The 19,079-nt window shown below is 36.8% G+C and overlaps 1 protein-coding gene across 1 annotated transcript; it reads right to left on the bottom strand.

Moving 5' to 3' along the window:
• Window positions 1-2,989: 2,989 nt before the first annotated feature.
• LOC131071758 (uncharacterized) lies at window positions 2,990-18,091 on the bottom strand. Its single transcript, XM_058007709.2, has 5 exons — window positions 16,228-18,091; window positions 14,705-14,820; window positions 5,603-5,846; window positions 3,881-5,497; window positions 2,990-3,754 (listed from the first exon to the last, which is right to left on the bottom strand). The coding sequence occupies exons 1-5, from the start codon at window positions 17,041-17,043 to the stop codon at window positions 3,416-3,418; spliced, it is 3,132 nt and encodes a 1,043-aa protein (XP_057863692.2). The 5' UTR covers window positions 17,044-18,091; the 3' UTR covers window positions 2,990-3,415.
• Window positions 18,092-19,079: the final 988 nt, after the last annotated feature.

The raw sequence follows: 19,079 nt of genomic DNA, 5'->3' as shown, positions 1-19,079 counted from the left end.
GCAATGTGATCAGCTCTTCGACATCGAGCCAGAAGGGCAATCCGCTATCCATGATTTGGTTGTCAATGCGTTAAGTGTGGATTGACACTAGTGTGATGGGTTCATATATGAAACTGTTTTATGCTTTTTAGTTGATGTCATGCCATCAAAGGAGGCGTGTGTGGAGAAAATTGCAGGCTTTGTGAGGGAAGAGGATGCAGAGTTCGTGGGTGGAGTGGTAATGGAGGTAGAGGAGGAGTGGGCTAGTATTCTGGGCCCCTACTTTAACCCGGCTTGCTTCATATCAGATTTAGAGTGCTTGGAATCAGAAGATGAAGCGCAGATGGCGATTGTTGCTCAGAGAAACAAAAAGATGGAGTTCTTGGCAGAGGCTTGGGAGGTGTTCAGAGTAGGTGTTACAAATGTAGATTTTGCACCTTTTTGAAGAATGATGTAGAAAGAAGATGGGTGGTTGTCAGAGGCTAGCATTGACAAGGTGGGCATAATTGGAGAGTGAATGGCTACTATCATGCGGCTTCTTTAGTGTTGTATTGTTTGTTTTGGGTTGTTTAGGTTGGTAGTGTTATTTTAGTTGTGTTGTGTGTGATGGGCTGGTAGGGAGAAAGAATCTGATGATCATATAATGTAATTCTCTTTTCATCAATATAGGGCGCTATCCCCACCTTGATAGCACTTGTTTTAAAAAAAAAAAGATTTTGGAATGAAAAAATTAAAAGATTAAAACATGATATTGAAATGTATAATTATGTCAAGTTATTAAGAACTCATTAGAAAACACTTCTAAGAATTTGTATTTGGAGTAGTACTGAGATGGGTGACCTTCGAAGAGGCCCAATGCTTCTTAACATTCATTCTCATAAAAGATGGATTTTTGTGAACTATTACTCATGAAACATGGTTAATGAGTGACTCAAAAACTACACCATTGAATTCTACCAATGGCACCCACCCATCTTTTTTATCCATGTAATTCTAATGACTAGACAACGGATAGACTAAAATCTAAATTAAAAAGCAGCTTTCTATTATTATTATTTATTATTACTAGACAACATATAATTTAAAAATAACTATTAGGTATGCTAGTAACTATTTTATCATTAGTCCTAAACAACAGATAATTTTAAAATAAGTTAAGACTAAAATCTAAATTAAAAAGCAACTTTCTATTATTATTATTTATTAAATACAAATAAAAAAGTTTTTAAATCTAGATTTAAAAGAAACAAATCTAAATTAAAAAAAAAAAACTTCTTATTATTTATTAAATGTAATTTTTTTTAAAAACTTTTAATTTAAAAAATGAAACTGTTTTTTTTTTCATGGAAATCATTTCATATTCTAAAAAATCATTTCATGTTCTAATAAATATTAACCATATAAAATTAATTAACTTATGCTAAAGATAAATAAAATTAATTAATCTACACCATAAAGGTAAATATAGATATGCTAGTAACTATTTTATTATTAGTGCATTCTAATTCTCTTTATTGATTGCTTCAAAATAAAATGAAAAAGTGTTTCAAACTCCTACAACCAGATAACTAAAATTACTTGTTATTTTGGCTTTCATCAATTGAGCCTAAAACGACCATGTTTTTTATGGCTACGTTTGCACCAACATCTTGTTATCAAAAAGTTGTCATCAAATATGTACGATGTGTCAATTCCTTGAAACTATTCCACGTTTGTCTGTCTCGGCTAAAGCTTTGTATTCATTCGGTGTACTACGGACTGATGTTACCAAATATGTTTGATTCATACAAAAGTAGAGGCGGCTTTCTCTTTTATATGATCGTAGTAGGTCAGCATTTCTTTTTCTTTCTAAAAGCAATTGAAGGAAGTTGTAGGTAGTACCAAAAATGGAGAATTAAGTCCTAGAAAGGCGGCAAGCTAGTATTGCTTTTCACACTTGGCCAAGCTTAGAAGGAACTTGAGGATGTTATCAAATGAAGAACTTGGACTCTCTTCATTTTGTTGAGGGGACTAGAATAACATGTGGCTACTATCATTGTCTTGAAATTTAAGAGTTCCCTGCATTTTGCATAAAGAAATGATGAAGATTGCCATAATGATGTTTTGCTTTTAGAGGTTGATATAATATATGTTTTATTGCCCGTAAAGGCTCAAACTTGTTTATTTTTGCCTTTTTTAAAGGACTGGATCAACTATGTTGAGACACTAGGTGAATTTTAAGCATACTGCCTCTTCGTAAACTGTTAGAAATAAAGAAAGATTGGGTATGATCAACAATGTTTCATTGGTAGTGATTTTGGTTTTCAATATCATTGGTGCCATGGTGGTGTAGCCCTTAATTTGGCCGTAAATTTATGCTCATATTGAAATTTGGCCCCAGTTAATGGTAGTGTCGAATACTCCAATGGTTACAGTGAGTTATGTTAGTCTTATAACGATACATGTATCGACTCTTTGTGGTGTGTAGCGATTTTGGTAGAAATAGAATGTCGGGAATGGTTGTTGAGAAGAACCCATAGTTTGAATCAATGATATCATGTTTTGCCTAGTTTTTAAGTGACTTGAAAGATGTCTAGAATCATGGAAGATATTTAACGGACCCCGGTTTAGTGGGAGAGTGATTCAAAAAAAATTGGTTTTTGAAATGTACCCATGAAAATTTTCCCAATAAACATTCCTAATGAATTTGTAAGTCGTATAACTCTCAATCCATGGTTTCTCTCAATCTTTATATAAGAGTATCATTTCAAATAATTATCAAGTCCTCTTTTAAAATTATTTTCGTAATATTCGTAGGATAGACTTATTTGATGGCTTCGCTGCATATTTTTGAATGGGGGATCAATGAAATTTGGAGGAAATGATGCGGAGTAATTCCAACAATCATGCCGCCTGATAAATACTTAAACAAAAGCTAAATAACCAAGAGTATAGAATGACTAAGGAAACGATCTTAGAACAAATAATAACAAAAAGAATCGGCCATTGAAGCGCTAACAGGAAAGCGAGATGAAAATCTTGTTAATAGTTAATATACTATATAATTGTCTTCCAAAATATCAATAACATGCAATCCACAATTATCATAATATTCCATAATAACATTTCCTTTCCACAGGCTGCAGTGGCCTTTACACATGGCGAAAGCTTGGAGGGGCCTAAAACAAATTATATGCCTATACAATCCAGCGCCTTGTTTCATCAAAATTTCAAGACCATATAAATGGGTGGTCATTAGAATTATATTATTATTTAGATCTTATCTACAAGTAACTTGTAAAATGATACAGTACAATGTTGTCTTCACAAGGGAAAGTGCTGCACGGGTTTTTGTCACTTTACACAGTCAAATCAACTGGAGTCTTCCCTTTCTGTTTCCTCAGTCTTTTGGTCACTTCCTGCAGGAGTCTTCCTTGCCCGTTTACTCCTTCCTTGGTCAATCCCAGCTGAAGTCTTCCTTGTCTGTTTTCTGTGTCCTTGAACTTGAACTCTCATCTAATCGCGACAGACTCTCTTCTTTATCGATTTTCTCTATGTTGGAACCTTCTGTCTCAGCAAAGGCATCCTCTAATAGTACTAAACTGTCCTCATTTTGTGTTCCAATCAAATTATTTCTTACAAGACAATTCAAATTTGTATCACTGTGGACTGCAGATATCTGATTAATTCCAGCCAGCAATGCTGATGAGACCACTGGATCCAATGAACCACCGTACAGCCCTCGACTTCCAGTAACTAAAGTTGTTAATTTAGGTTTTCCATCTTGACATATATCCTGGAAATATAGCAAAAACACGGAAGTTCAGTCTTGGATTCTCAACAAATCACAGAATAAATTGTTTAATATGTGACTATACAGTTTTTTTAAAACTATCAGGTGTGCGAAGCATTTATTACTTACAAATAAACAGGACAAATTAGAGCTTGTCAAAAGAGCAGGTGCCATCCCAACTATAGGTCCACTTTGCTGAGATGATATACCATAGTGTACGTAGTCTTGAATACCTGGATTGCTTGATCTTACTCCACAGAAATTATAAGAATTATTCTTTTCTCCATGATTCATTTGAGTATCCAAACAGCTACGAGAAACTTCTTCTCCATTTTGATGCTGGTTCAAAGGCCATGAAGATGTGCCCGCCCTAACTGTGCTTGCAGGAAAGCCCAACATGAAGTTTGTTTCACAGTTTTCACCTTCAGATCCTCTCCAAGGGGACGAAAATGCTAACCTTGTCAACAGTTGCAGAGTGTTGGTGTCTTCCTTCTCATCTAAGGGACCTGATTCAGGAATAAGTGTACTCAGCAGACTGGGAAGTATCGGTGATATAGCTGATGAGATTGATGGGCCTGCACTTACAAGATAACCCTGTCCTGTGGTGTCAAAGTCTATCATTGGAATGTGTACAATGGGATCCGAGAAAAAAGGGGTGAAGGTCGACATCTGTTGTGGTGTAGGAACAGTTACAAATGAAGAAACAGGCAGTGGAACCCTGACAACTGGATCACTCAAAAAAGATGGTAAATTTGAAGTCTGCAATGGAGTTGGAATATTAACTAATGAAGGTACAGGAAGTGAGATAGGAGAGAAACTGACATCATGTAAATCTAGAGGCAATGGAGGGATAAAAGCAGAAGAGGAACCAACAGAGAAGTAAGAAGTTGCTGGGGGTAAACTTACAGCTTCAGTTGGCAATGATGGCAGAAAAGGAGTGGTTATTGTATATTGTAAAGAGGATGGCCGCAAAGGGCATGGGCAATAATGTGGTGCAAATATGGAAGAGTTTGCTATTGGCACGCGAGATGAAACTGGCAAATGAAATGCAAAGGGATCAAAGGAGGATTCTCCAACAAACGGAGAATGTTGTGAAGGTGAGCCACTTCTGTTATTTACAGGCAAGTGAAGATACCGTTGTGGCAAAGGAGTGCCATGCTCCACACCAAGAACATTCCCAAAACTCTGATTTGTTACTTCAGCTGAATTCAGAACTGTCACAGACTGTGAAACCTCGGTCCTCTCTGGATCAGTAACATTAGCATTACAATTCTCCAAATTGATTAGCGCCTGTACTGCAGGAATGCTTGGAGTACCAACTACAAAATTACTGCTATGACCATCCATTCGTCGTTTAAGTTTCTCCCTGGTTGAGCTAACAGCTCGCATGCATGAAACATTTCTTATTGCTGCATCTTTGAAAGCACCAGCCCTTGGACTAAGGCTGCCTTGATTGCCTGAATGTAATCGTCCATGCATTATTGGTTGACTTAAACCAAGTCTAAAGCGCTGTGAAGGCATTAGAAAAGGAGCAGATCCATCGCTAGAGTTACTAGGTCCAGGGTGTGCTGCAGTAGAGCTTGCCCTGCTAGCATTGCGCAAAGATGAAGCCGAGCCTTGTTGGGTGGAAGAACTTGCTGATCCAAGAAAAGAGGTGCGAAGATATGTTGCAAACGAATCAAGACGCGACTCACGAATTCCAGTAAGCTGGGCAAGAGAAGGCCTACGTCCAAGAAGATCTTTCATCTGCAAAGAACAGTTAATCTATTAGCACAATGAGCACAATTACAAACAACCATTGAAGCATATCTTTATCCATAACGTTTTAAACATACAGTTAACAAAACTTACCTTTGAAAGCAGCTCATCTCCAACCAACTTGGATTTCTCAGACTGCCAAAAATATGCAACCTTTCCCCCAGGTAACTTCAACAAAAATGATCTTCCAGAAACATCTGCTGAAATTTCTTCAACAACCACATTTGAGTTCTCATTTCCAGGACTCAAGATAGCCAACCTCTCCACACCACCATTATCTCCAACAAATGAAAGGCGCAAATCAGAGCAAGGTAACAATGTCAGACTTAGATGACCTCTGCAGTAAGATCAAACAAAAAGGTTTAACCTCAGTACAAACTATGTATGCCATGAAAGCCTTCAGGAAACAAATCAGATTGAATGTAATTTCAATAAATTCAGTGGAGCTCAAAATAGACACACAATGGTGACTTGACTTGGAAATAGAACTTTGATGGAGTTACAGAATAGCACTTTTTTGTTTTAAACTCATTCCAAATATGGTGTTCGTTACACAATAACATTGCATGACCGGGTGAAATAAAAGCAGAAATCTTCATTTCCAATGACAAAACAAATATACCCATTAAAATGAAAATATCAGGAGACTACAGCTGTACACTTAAGACACAATAAAACTTCTGAGTGTTGAAATAGTAGCTAGCTCGGATACCTGTCTATTGTATTTTAATGTTGTCAATGACAATTAAAATACACATGTATTATCTCTCATGCAATCCAAACCACTTAGGGCTGGGCCCAAACACATGTAACATGAAGGCAAATGATGTAACTTAGGGCTGGGATCAAATACATGTAACTTGTAATTATATCTTGCTATGTATAGGACAAGACCTATGCATAATGTAACTTGTGGATAGGACAAGACCTATATATATAAATGTAACTTGTAAATGATTATTGGTCTGAACCTATATTGGGCGCCAACCTTAGATTATTATGAAATCATTTAGCAAGGCCGACCTAAGGCTTCTAGGTAGGTTACATATATATACAAAGTCATTTACAAACATCACATATACATTTTGGAAAATACATTCCTATCTATCATAAGCGAATTACTTCAGCGATTAGCATATTATGATCAGAGATAAGCAAACATCATCTAAAGGCAGCGATCATCATTGAGTGTACAGCGAACACAATCAGGGGACAGCGAACACAATTAGAAGTCAGCGAATGTTATTGGAAGCTCAGCGAACCTTATCTGAAGCACTGCTATCACCTTGGGAGGTCAGCGAATTCTATTTAAAGGGCAGCGAACTTCATCTTTGGGACAGCAACATCCGAATTGCAGATAAGTTCACTCCCTAGGTTGAAGCTATTATTGTTCATTATGTGCTAACAGCTTCAAGTGCTGAAGCATATTGTAAAATCACTTCTGATTATTGCCTAATAAACATCTGAGACTTGTTGCTGGGTTTTTCACTTCCAAGAGGGAGGTTTTCCCAGGGTACTGCTGTGTTATGTGTGTTTTCTTTGTTATTTTCTGCTTACTGTTATCTGTCTGGTCTTAAAATTAACATGGTATCAGAGCCTTAGGTTCATTCTAAATAATCAGATTATTAGTTGTCCTTCACTTTCAGTTTGCTGTTTTAGTTTTGCAAGATAGTTACAGGTCTGAAAGTAGAGGAAAAACTTAAAGGTGCCCTAAATTTTACATCATGGAAGGTCCGTGTCCTCCTTGCTCTTGAAGAATTAGAGTTGTTACAGCTTGTGGAAGATAAGGATCTGACTGAGCCTTCGGATCCGGATGAGCTAAAGCAATTCAAGAAGTCTACTGTGAATCAGAAAGTTCAACAACAATGTCTGCTTGACAAATTGAAGGCATCGATGGGACGATAACAAGAATAAGATTTCAGGTGTTCTCATTCCTCTATTCTCAAATGTAGGACCCACTTGGCTTGGAGATTTGCATCTGATTACCTTATTGTTATCGATGTCTTATCTAGTGCACAAGGTTCTTTTGCTTGTTAACTACTTCATCTGAGGGTGCTTTCATATATCAGTTTGTGCACTTGTTTTCAGATCTTAGTATTCCTTTTTCCTTTAAGGGTTGCATAACTATCTTCCTAGGGTTTGTAAAGATCACCCTAGTTCAAGCTTTGTTCTTGTGTTAAGAAGTTGTTCTATTCCAGTTTGAATTATTGAAGTTAGCATTTGGTTATGCCCTACCCTCTATTTTGAGTATGTTTATCTCTCAACCTATTTGATGTAGTTTGTTATGAATATGTAATGATCTGAATTGATGCATTGATCTAAATACATCCTTGGCACTTAAGATTTCAACATGTGTATTCAGATATAAAACTAGGAGTATTATGATGGATATAACAACAAGCTCAAATAGGAAAATTGAAAGCTGAATAAAATTATAGGAGATTCAGAAACATGAAACCTCAGTTCAAAACATATAGTGTCCTCTAAGCATTGGTGTGGTAGGCATGTAAAGGTAAGATGTCTTAGTCATCCTATTCAGTATCTATGCCCAATGATGACTTTACTATCTTCATATTATGATCTAATCCTTTATGATACTTGCTACATAGTTCTGATGCACCATATTTTATCGAAGTCTTGAAATGCTCAATAGTCTTGTTGCTCTAGAATTATATACTCTTATGGTGTGTCTCTTGATTTGCATCAAATCTTTTATGGGTTGTATCTTCTGTTCTATGAGTGCTTTATGTTTGGATAAGGTTGTCATGTAGGGTTGTGACTGTGTAACACTTGGTTCTCTTCAGCTCTTCATAAAAGGCTCTCATGTTCTTTGTTATACATTTATCATAACCTTGCTCTGCTCTTCTTGTGTAGAGGATTGCCTTTAGCTCTAATGCATTTTCTATCATGGCTTTCACTATCCTCGCATAATATTCTTTATGATATTATCTCTTCAAGTTAGGCATACTACCTATTACATTCTTAAAGTAAGTATTCTCTTGATGATGAAACCTAAGATGAATGAGGTATCTAACTTGTTGAAGTAGTCTTTTGATCATACGCTTGTGCTCAACTACAATATGTATCATTTTGAGTGGTTGATACTCATATCTGATTTTACGCATTGGCTGGAAAGACAATTTGGCTTATAGACCTTGCTTATGGATTTTGCAAAATGTTTTCTGTAGTCATACACTTGCCTTAGTTTTTTGATATAGCTAAGGCTCTGTTATTCAACCATGGAAAACAATTTTAGAATGTTGTGTAGCTTTACACTATGGTTGAAGTTGATCATAGACTGGCAATATCCTTTTGAGCGATCTTGGCATATGTTATCAATGGTGAAAGTCTAGTCAATAAAGCGATAAAGTTACTTTACATGTTAATTCATTCTATTGGGATATTTACTCATGTTGATGCTTCTCTTCAAGAGATTCTTGAATTACCATGCCTTCAAGAGGGAGCATGGTTTCTTCACTTGAAGGTATGCCTTGATCATAATGATTGTGCTATGGGTCCATTTCATAAAAGTGAAGTAAGGAAAAGATTGGTATTTCTCATCTTTGATTTATGGCTGCCTTCCTTGATTGGTTATTATATTATGCAATCTTCATGAGACTTGATTACCACAATTTTATATTAAAAATCAAGAGGGAGTTCCATATGGAAGTTTTTTTTTTAAATATGAAGCTAGATGTGTAGCTCATAGTTAGAAGGAAACATTTGCTCTTGTTGCTAGATATACTAATATTAGAACCATTATAGCTAATGTTGCATGCTGGAAGTTAGATATAAAGACTGTTTTCTTAATGTTGTCTATATTGAATAACTAGAAGATTATGAGATTCGTAATAGAGAAACTCGTGTTCAAACTGAAGAAAGCTCTCTACGGCCTCAAGCAAGCTCCTCGAGCTTGGTATGAAAGAATTGATAAAAACTTGATTAGTTTAGGGTTTTTTTGTAAGAATGATGTTGATCCTAACATTTACTTTATTTAATGGTGAAATGCTAATTTTGGTTTTATATGTGGATGATTTATTCCTAACTGGTGAAGATAGTCTCATCACTATGTGTAAGAAAGAATTAGCTATTGAATTTGAAATGAAGGATCTAGGTCCAATGCATTACTTTCTAGGGTTAGAAGTGTGACAAAGAACTAATGAAATTATTCTAAGTCAAGGAAAATATACTATTGATATATTGAAAAGATTTGGTATGATGGATCGTAAATCTATGTCTACTCCCATGGAAACTAACTTAAGAAGTTGAATATTTCTGCAGCTAATTCTAATTTTGCAGATCTTTCAGAGTACAGGCAGTTGATTTGATCCTTGGTGTATCTAGTTAACACTAGACCAAATATTTGCTATGCAGTGAGTGCACTTAGCCAATTCATGAACCAGCCAAAGCATGTTCACTTGGTGGCAGCCAAGCTCATCCTGAGATACTTGCGTGGAACAGTTGGCTATGGGCTGAAGTATCCAATCAACACAGTGATCAATCTGGAAGGCTACTATAATTCTGATTGGGCTGGAAGTGTTATTGATAGGAAAAGCACTTCAGGAATTTGTTTCAGCTTGGGTTCCGCTATGATCTATTGGGCCAGTAGGAAACAGTCCTTGGCTGCATTGAGTACTATAGAAGCTGAATACATTGCTTCAAGTGTGGCAACTAGAGAAGCAGTTTGGCTTCACAAACTTCTTGCTGGGTTGTTTGGACAACCTTGAGAATCCACTGTTATTTATCGTGATAATCAGAGTTGTATTAAAATGTCTAATAATCTCGTGTTTCAAGATAGGTCAAAACACGTGGAAACTCATTATCACTATGTTCGTGATATGGCACAAAGAGGTGCCATCCAGCTAAAATATATCAACACTGATGAACAGGTTTCAGATGTTCTCACCAAGCCTCTAGCTCAAGTAAAGTTTGAGTACTTCAGAGAAAAGCTTGGGCTTGTGAAGAACGCTGCAATGATTGAGAGGGATTCGCAATCCTAGTGATACAATTTAGTTTGCATCTTCCACCCTCTGCGGGCATTGCAAGGTGGAGTCACCCTCAGCGGGCAATGCAAGGTGACATTGTGACATTGTATCCTTCTTTGGGAGAAGGCTGAGGTGGAGTCACCCTCTACGGGCAATGCAAGGTGACATTGTATCCTTCTCTGGAAGAAGGCTGAGGTGCAAGACCTCTTCCACCCTTTGCAGGCAATGCAAGGTGGATCCATCCTCTGCGGGCAATGCAAGATGGACATCATGAAATGAGTTCATGATATTTATGTGTTTCATTGCAGGTATACTCTATGGAGCTTATACATTCATCCTTGCGGGCAATGCAAGATGAAAGTCATGAATGGATCATGACAAGTGGCAGATATCCTCCCTAGCTAAGAGGGAGTGTTGAAATAGTAGCTAGCTCGGATACCTGTGTATTGTATTTTAATGTTGTCAATGACAATTAAAATACACATGTATTATCTCTCATGCAATCCGAACCACTTAAGGGCTGGGCCCAAACACATGTAACGTGAAGGCAAATAATGTAACTTAGGGCTGGGATCAAATACATGTAACTTGTAATTATATCTTGCTATGGATAGGACAAGACCTATGTATAATGTAACTTGTGGATAGGACAAGACCTATATATATAAATGTAACTTGTAAATGATTATTGGTCTAACCCTATATTGGGCACCAACCTTAGATTATTATGAAATCATTTAGCAAGACCGACCTAAGGCTTCTAGGTTAGTTGGTTACATGTATATACAAAGTCATTTACAAACATCACATATACATTTTGGAAAATACATTCCTATCTGTCATAAGCGAATTACTTCAGCGATTAGCAAATTATGACCAGAGATCAGCAAACATCATCTAAAGGCAGCAATCATCATTGAGTGCACAGCGAACACAATCAGGGGACAGCGAACACAATCAGGAGACAGTGAACACAATTAGAAGTCAGCGAATGTTATTGGAAGCTCAGCGAACCTTATCTGAAGCAATGCTATCACCTTGGGAGGTCAGCGAATTCCATTTAAAGGGCAGTGAACTTCATCTTTGGGGCAGCAACATCCAAATTGCAGATAAGTTCACTCCCTAGGTTGAAGCTATTATTGTCCATTATGTGCTGACAGCTTCAAGTGCTGAAGCATATTGTAAAATCACTTCTGATTATTGCCTAATAAACATCTGAGACTTGTTGCTGGGTTTTTCACCTCCAAGAGGGAGGTTTTCCCAGGGTACTGCTGTGTTGTGTGTGTTTTCTTTGTTATTTTCTGCTTACTGTTATCTGTCTGGTCTTAAAATTAACACTGCGTAACAGTATACTGTAGATGGTAAGATACTAGTTCCTATCCCACATATATACTTGCCAGGATATGGACTCTAAACCTATGGCATTTAAAAAAGTGCACTTTACTGGAACCATTCTATCTCTGTCTCCTCACAACAAACACGTCAAAACAAAAAATCTATTTCCCCCGCATTCTACAGCAAACATTAGTTAAATACAAGTAGATTACACTAAAGACAAGATTAATCCAGACAACGAGCAGCTGATACAGATCAGTATCTATGTAGACTCAGCAAACCAATTCACTGCCATTCCTATCAAAGTTCACGAAAACCTGAGATATCAGACTCTCTTCCTCCTGGTAGTTTGTCCCAGGTCCACATGATAATTGTTGTTACAAATTTTTAACACTAGTAAAGATTCTGAGCAGTCAAGTCTCCAACCTTACATGGTTGCTCTGCATTACATAACAAATAAGGAACAAAGACAAGGCAATTGACAATACACTAATATAGTGCTACATTCACATATTTCTATGTATTCACCAGTGCTATATATTCTCAGATACATTCAAACCACTCTCATATGGTATCACAACCAAAAGGGAAAGAAATCAAATATTTTAGGTGGCTATAGTTCTAATGTTCTCTTTGCCACTCTGACAGATTAGCTCTGTCCCAGACACTAGGTGAACTGCCAGATTATTATGTAGGTAGAAAAGGGAGAACATGAATCCATAGAAATAGACCTCAAAATACTTTGCTTTAATTTTGCATTCATTGTACGCTCTTTTGTAGAAATTTAAGCATTTTAAAAATTTGGAATTATTAAGGATAATTAACTTGGTTTTTTATATACTTATAGTAAAAAATTAAAAATAATTTGATTTCATGTAAAAGCATAGTGTATTGCATGTTACATCATGATAGCTGTTAATTATCAATAATGCACTACCATACTAACCTAAAATTTATCATCCATGTTAAGTTGGATGTTCAAGGCCAAAGGTTGTGTAAAATTTTCAATTCAATCTTATTGATGCCATTTGTGCTTTCCTAGTAGAGGGGACATATCATAAACTAAATGTACTAACAAAATATGTCATAAAACTCAGTGACCTTGGTTTTAAATGACAATTTATTTGCTAGGCAAATAGAAAACATTACGTACCCGAGACGACATAACACACCTGCAAGAAACCTTTCAACATAGAGTTGCAGTCCCAAGAGGTTTCTACTCTGTCAAAATTCAATCCAGAACTTGCACACAGCCGCATAATGAGCGGAGGAGCAAGCACGATCAAGTCAGAACTAGGGTCATCACCATGGAAATTGCTCCTGCCTTACCACTAGACCATGACTCTCTGAATGCTTTTAACCACCAATCTGTACAAAAGAAGATGCAACCATTTTGTATCTACTTCAAAATCTGTCTTATAGTTGAAACTTGAACCATTTGAGGTTGACAATTGACACAGATAAAAATTTCGCAAAACTGTCAAGAGACAACAGAATATTGGTATATTTGTACGCCCTAAAAGATGAGCACTTGAGTAATGATCCTGGGAATTCTTGATATACAATAATGAGGTTACGTTAGATTTTTCTAGCAGATATGGAAGTCAAAAAGTAAATCATATTGTAATAGTTAACATGCACAATCAAGAAGTTGAAAACCACCATGCCACATTACACAAAAACTACTAATATTTCTCAAGCATGTTTTGAAGATCAATGAAATGCTAACCCTCCTTAATGAACAGGTTTCACCCATAACAATTAGGAAATCATTAACCTGATATACCCCTAAAATTCTGACCATGAAAACATCTTCTAACAAATAGATGCTTTGGAAAGTTGACTATGATGGAAATTGAATTATGGCATTTTCTCAATTGACTTAAATGTTTAAATAGTTCAAAGAAAGTTTCATCAGTTTTTCATTTCTGCACAGAGGTTCCAGAAGCTTAGTAATTTAATCAACTAGACTTTGGAAACCTATTCCCTTAAAGTTGCACCAATACCATCTCTTATTTGTACTTCAGATTTTCTCTAATGCTGCTAAGTATGGATAACCTAAGCTTTGCTGCAGTGTGCTTTGGAAGATATCTTCCTCCAAAGCACAGAGATTAAATTGATCTAAAGCACTGTTTCTTTTCCATAACATATTCAGTCATTGTCAATTACCACATAGATTAAAAATTTAAAACATTTAATGCTACAACTCCCTTTGCAGGAGAAAGGGACACATGAAATACAGCCATTTTAGTAGCAAAAATATTCCACATTCATGATTAACCAAGTTATTACTTGTCCTTTTGAAACCATAATTAGAGTGCATGTGCACTTTATTGGGGAAAGAGGTTCATCACTAGCAACATTTGAGAAACATACAGCCATTACTGAAAGAGTACCCGTTATATAACCAAAAAAATCAAAGAAAATAGACAAAAGCCGGATATAGACCAGAATCACATTAATATTTACGACAATTTTTCTTATATATGATAAACACACCAGTATGATCCAAACCAAAGATCAAGTGGCCAATCTACTTTACAAACCTATCTGGAGGCCAATTTGCCACTACCATAATTCTAGTGTGATACCAAGAATTTTTCCCCTTACAACAAATACATGAATCAAGGATAACTAAAACCTGCCTATTTCAAACATTTTATTAAAGAGGGCACAGTAAACAAAGCCAAGCCAGCCACCATAATCTGATAGTTATTTTTTTCATAATTTTTTTATTTCTTTTTTTAATCTAAACATTCTATAAACAATGGGGGTAAGGGGAAATAAAGATGAGCCATTTCCACCATCTTTGAATGCTTATCCATTTTAAATAAAAATAAATACCACTTATTTTTCAGAAGATCGGGATACATACCTTGAAGAAGTTGGGCATAATAAATGGCCTTGTTTAGCAACCTTTCCCACCCTGATTGAAACAAGTGGAACACAGAGGCAACGAACCAGCATCCCAAGCTCGCGTGCCTTGAAATGCTGCACAATCAATACAAACATATTTTAGACACACAGTACAATTTAAGTTTTGAAAAACAGATAGTTTCTGTTTTATGCTTAGATATATATATAAGCAAAACACCAAATAAGATGGATGATTAGCAATTTTCTTTGGCAGGGATGCTCACAATCTAGAACTAAACATTTTGTTCCTCAAGCTGTTCTCCTATCAGATTAGGTACCGTCTAGCAGGTGGATGCATGTAACCATGCTCCCTACATTATTGATGAGATTTGCTCAAAAATTGTTAGACTGAAAACCATACCATCAGGTACACTATCGGACAATTGACAACAAAATAGCGTTTAGATGTTTTCCATGCACAAGAACCATTATAATCATAGAACAATTGATAACTATCATAAAGCCCTGCATATTTTAAAAATTGGGATCAAAAAGCTATTCCTCAACTATCCAGCATATCTACTATGACATGCACAACCACAGGACAAGTACAAATTTAATACGTAACATGACCATTTTGAACTAGTACATTTGTATTGATCAACAAGAAATGACCTAATCGTATTGGGATTTTAAACTGAACATAGCCATAGGCATAAACATAACGTAAAGGTAATTTTTTGGGTAAGACCCAAACCAAACGCCAATTTGGCACATGAATTTAACCTTGTGGCAAATGCTAAACTTTTTAGAAACGTTCCTTCATATAGAATGGCTATATTTTAAAAATTTCATTGAAATGTTTTAGAATAACTTCCTGCCACTTTAAATGGCAAATGTTTTGTAACTACCGAGTAATTGATATTAGCCCGTAAGTTTCCCCCGAAGTGCAACCCAAAACAGAAGTTAAATGTCAGGCAAAGTGAGCTCCCATGTCAATTGCATTTAGCTCGACCAGCAACTTCAACATATAAATCAACGGGGATGATGTAAGATATCCAAAAAGGAACTGGATCGCTTGTTGATCAGCTGGGGTTGAACTGCTATGGAGATAGAACAAGGGGTTTATTGGCTAGGCTCACTCCCTGTGTTGGTCGACTGCTCTTCCTTTCAAAATTTAGTCAATTGCATTTAGCTCGACCAGTAACTTTAACATATAAATCAACTGGAATGATGTAAGATGTCCAAAACGGAATAGGTTCGCTTGTTGATCAGCTGGGGTTGAACTGCTAGGGAGATAGAACGAGGAGTTTATTGGCTAGGCTCACTACCTGTGTTGGTCGAGTGCTCTTCCTTTCAAAATTCACTAAATCCGGCTTGAAATTTCTAACTGTGATGGGAATCTTAAGAAAGGTCAGAAGTAATTAAAGCGTTGATAATGATGTATCGTTCATCGTGGTGGTCTTATCGTTATTATTCTTATTATTATAAATAATATTATTGTCAATACTATTGAGGTTGGCTTGCAAGAATCGCTCTAACCTGACTGAGCTGAGCTAGAAGACGGTCGTCAGCACCACTGCAAGATACGTTGAGTTGTAGCATTGGTCTCAGTCTCTCGTCTGCACGGCACGCCCCCATCACTTGTAAATCCAATGCTTGAAGCCACTGTAGCATTTCATTCTCCCCATCAGACTGCTGAAGCAATAGATCCTCATCTTCTGTACCCTGGAACAATTGTGTGAGTCTCTGGGCAATACTAACACGCCTCGATCCACTACTAACTTGTGCTTCGACTCTGTTATCACCATTCTGCCCACTGCCACGGTCTAATCTGGGCTCTGCGGGCATTGAACATTCCACAACAGACGAAGCAACAGCACAACTACCAAAATTTCCATTGGATAATCTTGACTCCGCATTTCCAAGTGGTGGAAAAAAAGCCCTAGATGATGTCACCACAGCAGAACCAGTAAGCGATGAACCAAGCAGAGGTGAAGACGGAACTTGTAAAGCAACTGCAGCTGCCTTGCCCAGAATTCGACCCCCGTGTACATAATTAGTACTGCAAGCTGTCGAACCAGAAAAATCAATAACAGACGTCAAATGCGTGGGAATACAGTCTACAATGGAGCAATTCGGCTCGTCCAAGACATTTGCCGTGCACGAAACTGAGACAGCGCACGAGCTTTCCGATATGTGACCGATCTTAAAAATTTGCTCATCCCTTGTAATTTCCGTGCTGTTTCTCCCTCTCATTTGCTCTGAACTTTCAGCCTCTGAGGCTGAACCCTCGGTCTGTCCCGATTCTGCTTCGTCTTTCTTAAAATAAGCCATTTCTCTCTTCCGATGAGGCATAACAAGAATTTCTCTTACTGAAAACCTTCAAAAATTTCTCACAGCAAATTTTCTTGACCAAAACCCTCAAAAAACCCTGCAATAACAATACTTTGCCCTGATCTTCCCGAAACACGATCGCCCACAAGAATTCGGCGATAGCCTTAACCAGCGTCAGTCAAAATTGAAATGAAGCCAACTGAACAGGATTTGTAAACAACGGACTAGCTTCCTCCAAAGAATATAAACTTGACGCTAATTTAATTTCGATGGTGATAATTGAAGCCAAATTCGTCTGATTTTTCAAGAGAAGGCAGCACACCATAAATTTGCAAACAAAATTCAATTCCACACGAGAAAACTCGTCAAAAATGATTCCCCGCACTAATTGAAGCCAAATTCGTCAGAATTCTACAGATGAAAGCCGCCGCACCGAAATTTACAGTGAAACTAACTTTCCGCCGGAGATTATTCGATCAGGAGCCGTCTTATAAGAGGAAAACCAGTCACCCACGCTAATTGAAGCCGAGTATGTCGTAATTTGCATCAAAAGCTGGACAACCAAATTTTAAAACCGGAAATCAGTTTTCGCTAGAGAAAATTCGATCCAGAGCCGTTCTTTTGCAGAAAACTCCGACCACGGCGGTAATTGAAGCCAGGTTCGTCGGTTTTTACAGAAGGAAGCCACACCAGGCCTAAAATTTCAAGGGAAAAAAGAGTTCTAGCCAAAAAAAATTCGATCCACAGTCGGCTTTCGAAAATAGATTCTCTCCACAAACGAGTAACTCAAAATCAAGATATTTCTTGCAGTAAAATTCGAGAAACCGCTGTGGAGATCAAAAGCAACTCCAAAAACACCACACTAAAGCTTGAAAGAGCGGCAATCCGAAAACCCTTAAACTAAACACAGGATCTGCAAGCTTGAAGAGATTTCAAGCAATAATCTACTGCTGCTACACACTATCTGGAAAAAAAAAATCTGTACACGACGAGGGTTTTACGCTAGTAAGCCTTTTAAACTTCGATCGTCTGTCCTGCCTCCAGGTCGGTGACGTTATCAGAAATGCCCTAACTGAAGATATTTAATGGAAAAAAGTATAAATAACTTTGATTGAAATGATTTCTGACGTCCGTGGGAGCGGTAGGTCCCGCTTAGTTTCCTGCTCATAGTTGTCTTGGGTTTCGTGTCGTGGGACCCACGCGCCCGCTGGTCCCCGCGAGGCTGTTTCATATGGGGCCCTCCGGCCTGTCGTTGTCAGCATATAAGATGAAGATGATGATGATGATGATGATGGATGGTGAAATTTAATTCGTTCTGTGTGGGTTATATGTATGTGTATGGATGTTATGTCGATTGGGTATGACATAATTATTTATTTGTTTTGATTGAGCCTCTTTTTTGTGGACGCATCTATTTTGGTTTCAAAAGGGCAGTGCGCGTTTTACAATGTCGATTTTCGAATAAATAGCTGCGATCATACGTCGCTATCATGTTGTATGAAAGGTCTATTTTGGAGCCAGAATAGCTTCGGCCCTTCTTTGTGGTGTTGAAAAAGTTTTTGTATTTGCTTAGAATTATTTTTAGGGATAATTTTTTTTGGTTAAATTCTTATGTATTCATTGAATACAATTTGTTTCTAAAATTGGTAAATCATGTTAGACAGTTTGAAAATATTTGTTTGTCATTCTATAGTTGAATTTTTGGTACATATATTAGTTAAATTCTTATGTATTTATTGAATGCAATTTGTTTCTAAAGTTGATCAATCATGTTAAACAATTTGAAAATATTTGTTTGTCATTCTATAGTTTGAATTTTTGGTACATATATTATTATTATTATTTGGTTAAATTCTTATGTATTCATTGAATGCAATTTGTTTTGGTCAATCATGTTAGACAATTTGAAAATATTTGTTTGTCATTCTATAGTTTGAATTTTTGGTACATATATTATTATTATTTTTTGGTTAAATTCTTATGTATTCATTGAATGCAATTTGTTTTGGTCAATCATGTTAGACAATTTGAAAAAAATTGTTTGTCGTTCTGTAGCG

Source organism: Cryptomeria japonica, chromosome 8, assembly GCF_030272615.1.
Source record: "Cryptomeria japonica chromosome 8, Sugi_1.0, whole genome shotgun sequence".
NCBI lineage: Eukaryota > Viridiplantae > Streptophyta > Pinopsida > Cupressales > Cupressaceae > Cryptomeria > Cryptomeria japonica.
The sequence above is the reverse complement of the archived record's forward strand: the minus strand, read 5'-3'. Positions and strand labels throughout refer to the sequence as shown.